Consider the following 12748-nt stretch of genomic DNA (forward strand, 5'->3'; position numbering starts at 1 on the left):
GCACTGTTGTCACACAGCTGAGGTCTTTAAGAGACACTCGTTGAAAGCATTGCACTCTTTATGTATAGAACGCAGCTTGAGTAGATTATAGCCTTCCATATGAGCTATAGGCGGTCTGCAAAATGATACTTTTACATTGACAACCAATCAATGGATTTAGTGAATGTGTATACATACTTCGGTGTAGTATTCTCAAGCCCAAAAAATTCCACATGAAACCGACAACAAAGGCCATTTATTTATGAATTTGCATCTTTAGAATCCTTAGAGAGGCAGTACTTCTAGGCACATTTCAAGGGGGCTACAAACAAAGTCTCTTCTACTTGAAGTCATTAGTCAAACCACCAGCCATGTATGAATCACCATTTTGGATGGTCGATCTAAACTAGTGCTCAATAGAGAGGCCATTGGCCATCATGCTCTCCCATCTTATTAGCACATTTCAGCATGTTAAGTTGTCTTAATTCACTTCCAAAGTTAATCGATTAAGCAATTCTTCTTTTCATCTTCAAATTAAAGTTAATGTCGTACACTATTTTTGGCGCCCCAACTAGTATGCTGCTTATTCCCTAATTTAGAATTACAGCATTACGCAGTGACCTGCAAAACTAGTCCATTTAATGTATCAACTCATGCATGGCAGACTAGTGATGCTGGTAAAATCAAGTTAAACATACAATTAAATTCTTATTTTGCAAATGTATACAAGCATACCTGGCTTCGATATATCCACACATATATGACATGTTGTGAGTAATCATGATATGTTTATACAGCAAAGAAAACCTCTGTTTGACTAAATAGCGTTGTCTCTTCTGGTAGCTTCTGTTCACTTACATTTTTACTCAATACTCTCCCCATCAGTTGTGCCCAGCTCTCTTTCCCTTTTCTCCTGATACATTCTGGCAGTTTTCAGCAGTGTTTCATGCACCTCCGAGAAATGTGGTGCGGTTGCCTTCTCAACAGCGTCTAGCCATTTCTTCACCTTTGTCCTGGGGCTCAGCAGCTCAGCCACATTGTCTTTATCCAGAAGCTTTGCACACGAGAAGTAGCCATGCATAAACACAGCAAGAAATGATGTGTCAACATATACAGTTAGACAGCAATCAGAGTAAAGAACATGCGAGGCAACCCCTAACACATACTATCTACAACATAGAAAGGCCAATCTGGTGATAAATCACTATATTTGAATCACCAGACCCATGCAGGGTGAATACAGAAAGAGCTTTCAAATCTCCCACCTTGCTTGGGAGGCTTAATACAAAGAGAGCCTTCATTGATGGTTCTTAAAATGCATAATTCAATTCCTTTTAGAATCGGCATCTTGGTTCATCTCATTGAATTGACAGAAGATATAGGTTGCATATGGTCCACCGTAGCTGCTGTACGAAGACGTTTTTCAGTCGCCGGTTTTTTGCTTCTCTTGCTCCAACAACATGGTGATACTTATTTTGATTTATATTGATGATATTTTTATTATTTGGGCTTAAATCATCTATATGAGCAAGTTTTCAACATCAAGCATCATATTTCATCATCATGAGCTCCAAATTCTCCGTCAAATTCAACAGAACTGGGTTTCATACCTGGCAAATCAAGGTGAAGGACTACCTCATGAAGAAAAATCTACAGAGTACGGTCAAGCCACTTTCTGATGATGAAGCAGGTATTTCTGCTGCAATTACAAGAGCTACTATGGCTGCACTTCAAGCAAAAGATGAGCAAGCACTTGGTATTATCATTACTGCTTTAGAAGATGATTTTATTCATTATATTGATAATGTTGAGTCAGCTATGGAAGCTTGGGAATTACTAGAATGTACTTTTGGTGCAAAGGCAAAGCATTCCAAGATCAGTTTGAAGATGCAACTCTTTGATCTAACCATGGAGAGTAATGAAAATTTGGCAGCTTTGATTAACAGGTTGAAGAGCTTAATGACACAATTGGTTTATGTTAAATCTCCTGTTCCTGAAGAAGATACTATTGCTATCCTACTTAAAAGCTTACCTTCAAGCTTTAGACAAATTGTGACGGTACTTAAAGAGAAGGAGCCAGTCCCTTCTTTGGAAAGTATCATAAATTCTTTACAGGAAGAAGACAAGAAGATTACAAAGGATGTGATAGATCCTTATGCATATACTGTTACTACGACATCGGCAAAGAAGAAGTGTACTATTTGTGGTCGTACAAATCATCTTACTAAGGATTGTTTCTCCAAACATCCTTGTGAGTATTGTGGAAAGACGAATCATCCATCCTCAAAGTGCTACCAAAAAGATCAAAAGCTAGCAAAGGCAAATGTGGTTGAAGAAGTCAATCAACAGGAAGAAACAAATCTTTGTTCTAGTCTTAGTATAAAAGATGTAGATGATGAGTATGCTTTTTAAATTATATCATAAATGTGGTTGAGTTAAGACTTATGTTGTTCCAACTTGACGAGTTGTAGAGGAGAGTACACCACCCTATGTTGTTGTTAAGGGGGGACTCTTACTCATTGTGTCAAGGAGGTATGTTAGTCTTGTTCATGTTCTTGTAAGAAGTTGGTCTTAAGGGGGACTCTTACTCATTGTGTCAAGGAGGTATGTTAGTCTTGTTCATGTTCTTGTAAGAAGTTGGTTTTAAGGGGGAATTGTTGGATAAATGTAATCCCAACTCCTTAGTTCAATTTAATATGTGGTGGTTAAGCTAGTGGTCAATGGTTGGTGTGTAAAGCCTACAAATGGTTGGTGCATGTTGTTCATGCAACTCATGCAACTAAAAATAGGGTAGAGGAGTCTCTAAATAAGGTAGAAGTCGTGATCAAGTGGTTATGTAAGTTTGGTTCATGTCTAATCATAATTAGTGTCTTCTTGTGTTAATCTCAAAGCAATTTTCTGCATATACCAGTTTTTGTCCCTCATATTCATGATGTTTTGTACAATCTTTGATCCACCTTGAGTATATTTTGATCAATCTTCATAGCTTAATTATCATATCCAACACCTCACCATCCTTTGCCATTGAGGAGTTTTGAGGACATGAAATGCGAGATTGCACTCAATGACCGTGCGTGCAATCTCCACATTTCGGTCTTGTTGCTTTGCTCGGACCCAAGAGAGAGAGGTCACATTTGCTCCAATGGAACCTCCAAGAGTAGCTTGCCTCTTGTGTGGAACCTCAAACTCACTTGGCCTCTTTGATGAGGGGTTGGAGTTGGTGAAGGGGGAGAAGGATGCGGAGAATGATGAAGAGAATGTATCCCTTGCCGGCGGGATGACTTCATCTTGAGCGGCAAGAACGGCGGGGGGGGGGGGGGGGGGGGGGGGGGGTGGGGGACTCTTCCACTATCACTTGCTTTGCAAAGCAAGGAGCACTTCTTCACAATGCCATCAGAAATGTCTTGAGGGATCATCTTGATAGGTGCAATTTGCCCCCCCATCTTGGCGAGATATGCAAGAAGCCTAGTGGCACTACTAGTGTAGGTCTTGCCACAATACTTGCAAGTCCACTTCCATGCCCCCAACTTCCCCTCATGGATAATGGCATGCAAAGTAAATGCTTCATGCTTTTCTCTCATGGTGAAAGAGGAGAGAAGGGTCCCAGGAGAAGGAAAGGGAGAGGTAGGGAGAGACTTGAGGAAGAGGGAGAGAGAGGGAGAGGGAGGGAGGGAGAGGGCTTGAGGAAGACTCAAGACTCAAGAGGGAGAGCCTAGAGGCTTGAAAGTTGAGGAAGAGGGAGAGGCTTGAGGCTTGAGCCTTGAGGGGGAGGCTTGAGCCTTGGCCCTTGAGGAAGAGGGAGAGAGCATAGAGGGGACTCAAGGGAGAGGATAGACTTGAGCAATGAGCACTTGTGAGGGGAGGGTTGAGCAATGAGAACTTGTGAGGATGGGGTTGGGGGAGGGCCTATTATATAGATAATAGGGAGAGCCTAGAGGCTCAAGGCTCAATAGTCAAGCCTCAAGCCTCAAGGCAAGCAAGCAAGAGGCCCAAAAAACGCCCATCAAATGGCCAGAAAAACGGCGAAAAACGGACAAAATGGCCAAAAAACGGGCAGAAAAAAAAACGGTCAGTTTAGATCCGGATCGCGCCGTACCGTACCGCATCGTACCATACTGTATCGAGCCGAATGGAGGCGACAGTGTGCAAACCCAGTGCAACTATGCCGGCAATACATGCTTGCACCCCTAGTGAAGGGTTGGTCAGGCAATGCACGGAAGCGTGCTATACGTGTGTCACACCCCTATCAGTGAAGGGTGAGCTGGGCAAGGAAGCCAACTATATGCACACGAGTGAAAGGTGGGTCAGGGGTGCTTCCTTGCCGAAACCACCCTGCACTGGCGAGGAATGCAATGTGTACAGCTAGCTTCCCTATCTGACCCACCCTTTACTGGTGGTGGTGGGGGGGGGGTCCGTACAGCCGGCTTCCCTGCCCCACTAACCCTCCACCGGCTAGCGGCACGATGGGTATAGCCAACTTACCTGACCGACCACCCTTAATTTGGGGGAGGGGGGAGGGGACGACGCGTATAGCCGGCTTCCCTATCCAACCCACCATTCATTGGCGCGAGGCAGGAGGCGCGACACGCATAGCTGGCTTCCTTGCTTGACCCACCTTTCACTGGCAAGGGCACGCTGCGCGTGTGCATACAACCGGCTCCCTCCCTAGCTAACCCTGTAGCGGCGGAGGCGTGATGCATGCAGCCAGCTTCCTTGCTCACGAGACCCACCCATCATTGGCAGGGGTCGTGATGCGTATAGCCAGCCTTCCTTCACTAGCGGGGCCAGGACGTGCACTACACGTATAGCTGGGCATCCTTCCCATGACCCGATCATCGTTGTCACAGCCGACTTCCTTGCCCGACCCACCCTTCACAGGTGGTGGGCATGACGTGTATAACGGGCTTCCTGCCCAACCCTTTGGCGGAGGCACGCTGCGTGTATAATAGCCGGCTTCCTGCGTGACCCACCCTTCACTAATAGGGGCAAACACATGTATTGCCGGCTTCCCTACCGGAATCTTCCTTCACTGGTGGGGAGCGGGACACGTATAGCAGGATTCCTTGCCTGATCAACCCTTTTTTGGTGGGGACGAGACCCGTATAGCCCACTTCCTTGCCCCACTTACCCTTCACTGGCCAGTGGCACCATGCATATAGCCTGCTTACTTGCCCCCCCCACCCCCCCGGGAGGACGAGGTGTACAGCCAAATTTGCTGCCCAACCCATCCTTCACTTGCGGGAGGCATGACACACACAGCCGGCTTCCTTGCTTGACCCACCTATCATCGCCGGCGGGGGCGCGACACATGCACATACCTGGCTTCCCTGCCTGACCTACCCTTCACTAACAGGGGTAGGACACGTGTATAGTTAGTTTCCTTGCTTGACCCACACTTCACTAGAGGGGATGTGAAGTGTAAAGCCAGCTTCCATGCCTTACCCCCATTCACTAGCAGGGGCACAACACACGTTGCGCGTATAGCCAGTTTCTTTGCCTGACCGACCCACACTTCACTCCCGGGTGTAAAGCCAGCTTCCATGCCTTACCCGCCATTCACTAGCGGGGGCGCAACACACGTTGCGCGTATAGCCAGTTTCTTTGCCTGACCGACCCACACTTCACTCCCGGGTGCACGATGCAAGCTGCACGTATAGCTGGCTTCCCTGCCCAATCCTCCATCCACTGGCGCAGGGGGGGTCACGCGTATAGCACTAGCAGGGGGCAAGATGCCTGCTGCGTGCAAAGCCCACTCTCTTGCCTACCCACCCTTCACTGGCAGGGGCCGCGACCCGTATAGCTCGCTGCCCTGCCCAACCCACCCTTCACTAGCATGGGGCACGTCGCGTATAGCTGCCAGATTCCCTGCACAAAGCACCCTTCACTATGGGGGCACAGCGCGCGTTGCATGTATAGCTGGCCTCCCTCCTGTTCGCACCATGCGTATAGCCGGCCTCCCTCCTGTTCGCGCTATGCGTATAGCCCTGACATGCTGGTGCCACTGCTGCCTTGCACTGTTCATGCCACTGCCCAACCCATCCTTCACTGCCAACTTCCCTGCTCAACCCCCCTTCACTGCAGGAGGAGCGACACATATAGGTGGTTTCCCTGCCCGATCCACCCTTCACTCGCAGGTTCATGATGCATATAGCTAGCTTCCCTGCCAGATCCAATCTTCACTAGCAGGGAGGCGGCACACACGCCACATATTGTCGGCTTTTCAGCCTGACCCACCCTACATTCACTGGCAAGGGCCACGACCCACATAGCCAGCTTTCCCGACCCACCCTTCACTGTCAGGGACGTGACACGTATAGCCAGATTCCCTACTCGACCCACCCGTCCCTGGTGAGGGGATTGACATATATAGCCGGCTTTCCCGACCCTTCACTGCCAAAGGGAAACACGTATAGCCAGATTCCCTGCCCACCCTTCACTGGCAGGAAACATTCATTGTAACCTTTTCTTGTACATAAATATACAATAGATTTAGGTATTACCGTGTGTGCTTGTGTTTCTTGTTCTGCTGCACTTATCTACTCTCTCTCCCCCTAAAAACCTAACACACATCATTACATTAGTTTCAGAAATAGGTGGTCCAGTCGTGCACTCCATGAGCTCCCCCTTCCTGCCCTCCCTCTCCTTCGCCCCCCCTTCCCTCCCTTCGCCCCTTTCTCAGCGCCGCCCTGCCCCCCATTTTCTCCTGCGCCTGCCCCGCCCCCTCTCCTACGCAGGCCCCACCCCCCATCCCTTGCCTGCTGCAGCCTTCCCTTTCTCCGCCTTACCCCCCTTTTTTCTTCTCTCGTCTCCACCCCCCCCCTCTTCCCCTTTTCCTTCCCGATTTCTTGTTTCCCCTTCCTCGCAAGTGATTCTCAAGTTCTTTGGGGCGTCTCTCATTTCAGCAAGCCTCAGCATTTTCTAGTCTTCACCCTCAAGAGGACTCCATGGCAGCCACTCCGTCATCCCGACCGAGGCCGCCGTTGCTTGCATATCCTTTTCCGAAGCAGACCTTCAGGTTCTTCCCACGACTATTGCAACATTAGAGGCTTCCATAGTGGTTTGCAAAGTTGTTGGTAGCCACCCTACGCGCGGACAACTCAGGGATCTTTTACAAGCGAGCCTCATTGGTAAGCCAGCAAAGATCACAGACATTCACCCTATGGGACATGGATACTACTAGGTGGGAGTTCGAGTCGCCAACGGCGTCAGACCGAGTCATGTCGCTGAGCCCCCTTGCATTGCGTACGGCACAGGTCTTCTTTACGCACTGGCAACACAGCTTCGATCCTGCATCTGACCCTCTGGCTAGCGTGTCGGGCTTCCCAATGATAGTTTGCTTCCCAAGCCTTAGGAAGGAATACCTTTCTCTTCTCCCAGTGATTGGTGGTGCCATCGGAAGAGTGATGGAATCCATCCCCCCCCCCCCCCCCCCCCGCTACCTCGGACCTCACAAAAGCAGCCGAGATTCCATCTCTCCGCATCCGTGTGGCCTCGTTGGATTCAATGCCTCATTGTATATGTATTCCTAGTCTCCGGGGCAACCCCATCCAACAACGCGTGGAGTATTTAGGCCTTCCAAGTCAATGCTTCATTTGCAAGCAGATGGGACATTTAGCCAGAGTCTGCCCTCAACAACAAGCTTGGAGACCCCCCCCCACCCCCCCCCCCCGGGGGCGGTTTCACGTTCAAATCCTCCCCACTGGGCAGAGAGAGGCAGGTTCCCAGGCAGCAGAGCATCAGGCCCCAACTGCAGATGACTCAGCTGCCGAAGAGTGGTGGACAGTTGGCCAACGCCCAGGGCGTCAGCCGACCACCAAAGCTGAGCGCCGCCACCGTGCGCACCAGGTTGGCAGGGCTCAGGCGAATTCAGTTCTGTCGGAGAACCGTTTTGAGCATTTATCTCAACACATACTCGTTGGCGACAGGCCCCCTCAAGTCACGGTGCGAGCCCCCTTGTCCCCACCGGTTTGGCGACCGATCCCTCATTGTGATCCCCCCGGCCCTCAGTGCCCAGTGAGGTCAACAGCCCCCCGCGAGCATCTCCCAGCAGCCTCCCTCTCCTTGGATATCTCCAAGCAGCGCCCCTCTTCAGCCTCTCCGCCCCCCCGCTCCCTCTCCCTCCTCCTCCATCCTTGCCACCAACTATACCCACAAAAGTTCCCTTTGCCTCGTCCTCATCCAAGCCCCCCCCCCCCCCCCCCCCCCCCCCCCCCCGCCCCTCCGCCTCTCCAGAGCACTCGTCGCTCCCCAGCAACCCCCGACCTAGAGCTGAGGCAGGCAGCGAATTCTGTTCGCGGCTTGATTCACTGTTTCTCAAAGCTGGTTGAGATGACCATTGCCGACTCCCCGGTGAGGGCTCTCCCGCCAAAGTCCCCAGGTGGGCACCCTAGGATCTTGGGGCATATTATAGTTTCTTTCGTTGTTTGTTGATGGAAGGGACATATATTTGAGGAGACAGTAGCCCCTATTCGGGTATGTGTGGTTTTTCACCACTCCAAACCCTCTACGCCAGATAATGGTGCGATGATCTTCTCTTACCCCCTGAGTGCACCCTCGGGGACGGAGTGGAACTCAGAGTTGATGGCTGCCGCAATCCACGGATAGGCAGTTGAGCTCACCCACCATCTTCACGATCTTCGCATCACCAACGTACTCACCCATCTATGGCCTTGGGCTAGGATGGAGCTTGGAGGCTCAGCCCACAGAGACCATGACGGGGAGATGGTGGCCTCCAGCCTGGAGGTGTTGCTCTTTATGTTCATGCATACTTCTAACGCCGTAGTACCTCTTCCCCCCTTCTTACAGATACATCCATTGTGATCGATGGAGTCCGGAGTATGCATATGCTCGCGCTCGGACAAAGTGGCATCACATGGAGGACAAGATCCGTTCCCACTTAGTGCGCCTTCATCCAAGGACAGATTGTGATTATTCCCCGTCTAAACCCTCGTCCAAGACACTTCAAGTGGAGGGCAGTTCCGCTAGTGCCACCTCACACAAAGATTGATATGCAGATAGTCTCATGGAACATTCAGGGTTTGGGGGGGCTCAGTGCTTCCAAAGACGAGGCATCCTCACAGGAGAGCTTCAAAGAGCCACAATTGGAGGACCCATCAACATTCTATTCCTCCAAGAGCATCACGTTTCTGAGGCGCACAACCGCCAATGTGGGAAGATTTTACCAGGCAGGAGTCACACTTTCTGGTCTCCATCCTTCGGCCCTTCCCGGACGCAGGGAGGAGTGTTTGTCTTTCTGTCAATGAGTAGTTTTTGTCAGCAGTAACAAGCTTAGGAGTCATAGTCCCGGAGCATGCACAATCGGTTAACCATCTTGATTGGAGAGGATAGCGTTGGCTTCCTCAATGTTTATGCTCTAAACGCTGCTGCAGGTAGAGCCATCTTTTGCAGCACAACCCTCCCCCAAACTAACTTCTGGTACATGAGCGGTGATTTCAACATGATAGAGGCAGCAGAGGACAGACTTGGAGGTGGCACGGCCACGATCTCAGGAGCAAAGTATTCCACGTAGGAGGAGATGATACTAGTACTCAGGGGGCAAGACCCTTGGCATCTTCCAGAGTTTGGGCGCAGCCCTAGGAGCCTTCACTTCTCACGAGGACAGGAGGAGCATTGGCCCTAACCTCTCTAGAGTTGACAGGTTTTATGTTGATGAGTGGGCTTGCAACCGTGGGAGCATGGTCGCTATCTTGGCAGGCACTACTTTTTCAGATCACGCCCCGGTTATTCTATCCTTAGAGGACCCTTGGAGGCATGACGAGCATGCGAGCTCTAGGATTCTGGATAGCCTCATTCACGACCCCGAGATCTACAGCAAGATAGAGTAGACATGGGCGGGATTGGACTTTATCTCAGGCTCTGTTGCGTTGTCGTGAATTGTGCGGTACAGCCAGGAAAGTACGAAACTTCTAGCTGTGAGAGTGAATGTCAAATCCAACAAGGAATTTCACGCACAGAATTTCCCAAGGAGTATTGAACATCACTACTTCCAATGACAAATACATGTGTCAATTTGCCTCAATACATCCTTGAATTCACCCAGATGATTGCTCAGAATTGCATGAAATCCTTTGAACCATTCACATGTGTGTATAACAAAGCCTTCCAATTTTTCCAATATACATGTGGCCAGTTACATCCATTACATCCAGTGTCATCAAAACCATTATATCATGATGCTCTTTTTCACCTGAAAACCTGCCTTATTGTTCTAACATCTCACAAACAAAAGATGGCATAACATGCTCATGGCTTCCAGAATTCAATCAAGCAGAAGATAGACCACAATCCCGTGATTTGAATGTGCTAAGAGGATACCTTTTTCCACAAAACTTCAAGTTCTAAATTAAACAACCATTAGCTTGTTCACCAAGCTTTCTCAACTTCGAATCCTTTAAGGATTTATGGTCTTACCCTTTTCTCAAGTCCAATAAGGTAAAGAAAAAAAAACTTATCTGAACACGTGGATTTACACATTGTTTTTCTTTAACTTAAGCTTGTCTCCAAAGTCGCTTCGATGTTGATTATATGAGGAAGAAACGCGGCGCTGCTCCCGCTTCAGTATTGGTTTATGAAAATGGATTTTCACATAATTATGTCATTATGTAGTACAAGATTTACTCTCTAAATCTAATACCTACAAAGTGCATACAAACTATATATATTTGAAATAAAAATGTCTGGTCTTTTTGACGCTGTTCTCCAATGCTGCAGAAAACTCTCTATCACTCTGCACTCGCCGTCTCTCTCCGGCCTTTTTCTATTTTCTTCCCGCGGAGAAGTCGCGCATACCACCTTTTTTTGCAGCTACTCGTCCGGATTTTCCAATTACCATATACTGCGCTTGTTCCAGAGAATTCTAAATAAGAGAAATATTTTCCCTTCTCCACGTACGCTGCCAACCACATTATATATTTCTTCTATACTTAGCATTAAGGTTAGAATTCTCATTGCAAGGCATATCCCATTATATATTTCTTCTAACCTTAGCATTAAGGTTAGAATTCTCATTGCAAGGCATATCCCATTATATATTTCTTCTAACCTTAGCATTAAGGTTAGAATTCTCATTGCAAGGCATATCCTTAGCACTAGTCCATCTTTCACCACACTATTCTTGTCTTTTAGGTATGATATTCCCTTCTTTCTAATGGTCACAACAATTTCCTCAAACACTTCAACATGGATTCCTTTGTGCATTGGTATGCCCTCATGCCATCATATATAACTGGATGCTTCTAACTTGCCCATGACCTCTGAGTAACAGCAAAAACATCATCCTCCATACTCATATACAAAAAACTCCTAAATCTGACTCAGCCTCAGCTTGTCTTATTGAACCTCATATACAATATGAACATATGTACATGGCATCATATAATGACTCGTCATGGCACTTAACCCCATGCATCTGGATGTGTATTTGATGGCCTCACATGCACGGATTCACATCATAGACGTGCCATGGCACGACATCCACTCCCTCTAAACCTGCACATCCTCTGGTATGTGCCAAATCATCATCAAGGTCCACATATAGCTGAATGTCGTCTTCATCTTCAGCAGTTCCAGGAAGATTATCCTCTTCCTCTTCAATCATATCCATACTACCACTGTCAAACCTCTCATCCTGAATCTCTTGTGAATCAAAAGGATCACCATCATGCCTTCTTTTAAATATCTTGATTCTTTTGCCAGCCACAAGATTCTTTACTTCTGTTCCATCAAGCTCACACAGAGTATACGTGGCATTTCCATGCACATGCTTGACAATGTAAGGGCCAAACCATCTTTTTGCAAATTTTCTTTGAACAGTGAATTGGTTGTCAAGGCTACTGTCATACATTAGAACCCAATCACCTTCTTCAATAGGTTTTGGCCGGAGTCTGTGTCTACTATCAAATCTTTCTTTATTTTTCAACCTTGCATCTTTCAAGCGAGCTTTAGCAAGCTCTACATCTTCAGGCCTCCTCTCCAACTGTCTTATTCGCAATGCAAGGAGGTCATCTCTGCTCAATCCTTCCACCCAGGGCAATACATTCCAAGTTAGAATTACTTCTTCAACTGGCATCACTGGCTTGTGACCATACATTAATTCTGCAGGCATGTATCCTGTCACTGAGCTATGAGTTGTACGGTCAGCCCACAAGGCATATGGTAGCAGCTTTGGCCACTCTCTCATTCTTTCTCTGCATGCCTTAGCCAAAGCTTTAATGATTGGAGGATGTCCTCGCTCACTTTTCCCATTGCCCTCAGGATTGTAAGCACATGTTAGAGACAGTTTGATACCAATTCTAGAGAAGAATTCCCTTGCTTCTTCAACGTCTAGCTCACCCCTATCAGCTGTTATTTTCCCAACACAACCATATCGGCAGATCACATCTTCCAAGAGAAATTTGCATACTGTTTCTGTACTCTTTGTTCTAAGAGCACGCCCTTCTACCTGATTTGTCAAATCTTCTCTTGCAAGTGCTATATACCGCATCTGCCAAATTCCCAAAGGCATTGTAACTAGATCCACTACCCATTTGTAGTGCATGGCAGGTGGGTAGGTTGGTTGCAAGCCATCACGATGCCGCACATTTAAGTACATTTGGCATACCATGCATGTTTCCACATATTGGGAAATATCCTTGTACATTCCTCTCCACCAATATTTTTCCTTTATTTTGGTAAAAGTGGCCCACACACTTCTATGCCCAACCCAGAGACTCTCATGGAATTCTTTCACAAGCTTTCCTTGAGTCTCTTT

The 12748-nt window shown here is 47.9% G+C and overlaps 1 protein-coding gene across 2 annotated transcripts in view; it reads right to left on the minus strand.

Annotated features, from left to right (window-relative positions):
- Window positions 1-654: 654 nt before the first annotated feature.
- LOC147612244 (glutathione S-transferase T1-like) overlaps window positions 655-12748 on the minus strand; it is a 99497-nt gene continuing 87403 nt past the window's right edge. For both annotated transcript variants that reach the window (XM_086784129.1, XM_086784128.1), the window contains exon 7: window positions 655-1033. In XM_086784129.1, the coding sequence (XP_086640255.1) occupies window positions 842-1033 (192 nt within the window). In that variant the 3' untranslated portion in view covers window positions 655-841. The remainder of the gene's footprint in view (window positions 1034-12748) is intronic.

The sequence above is a fragment of the Cibotium barometz genome, chromosome 46, assembly GCF_041138505.1.
Source record: "Cibotium barometz isolate CiBa-2024 chromosome 46, ASM4113850v1, whole genome shotgun sequence".
In the NCBI taxonomy this organism is placed as follows: Eukaryota; Viridiplantae; Streptophyta; class Polypodiopsida; order Cyatheales; family Cibotiaceae; genus Cibotium; species Cibotium barometz.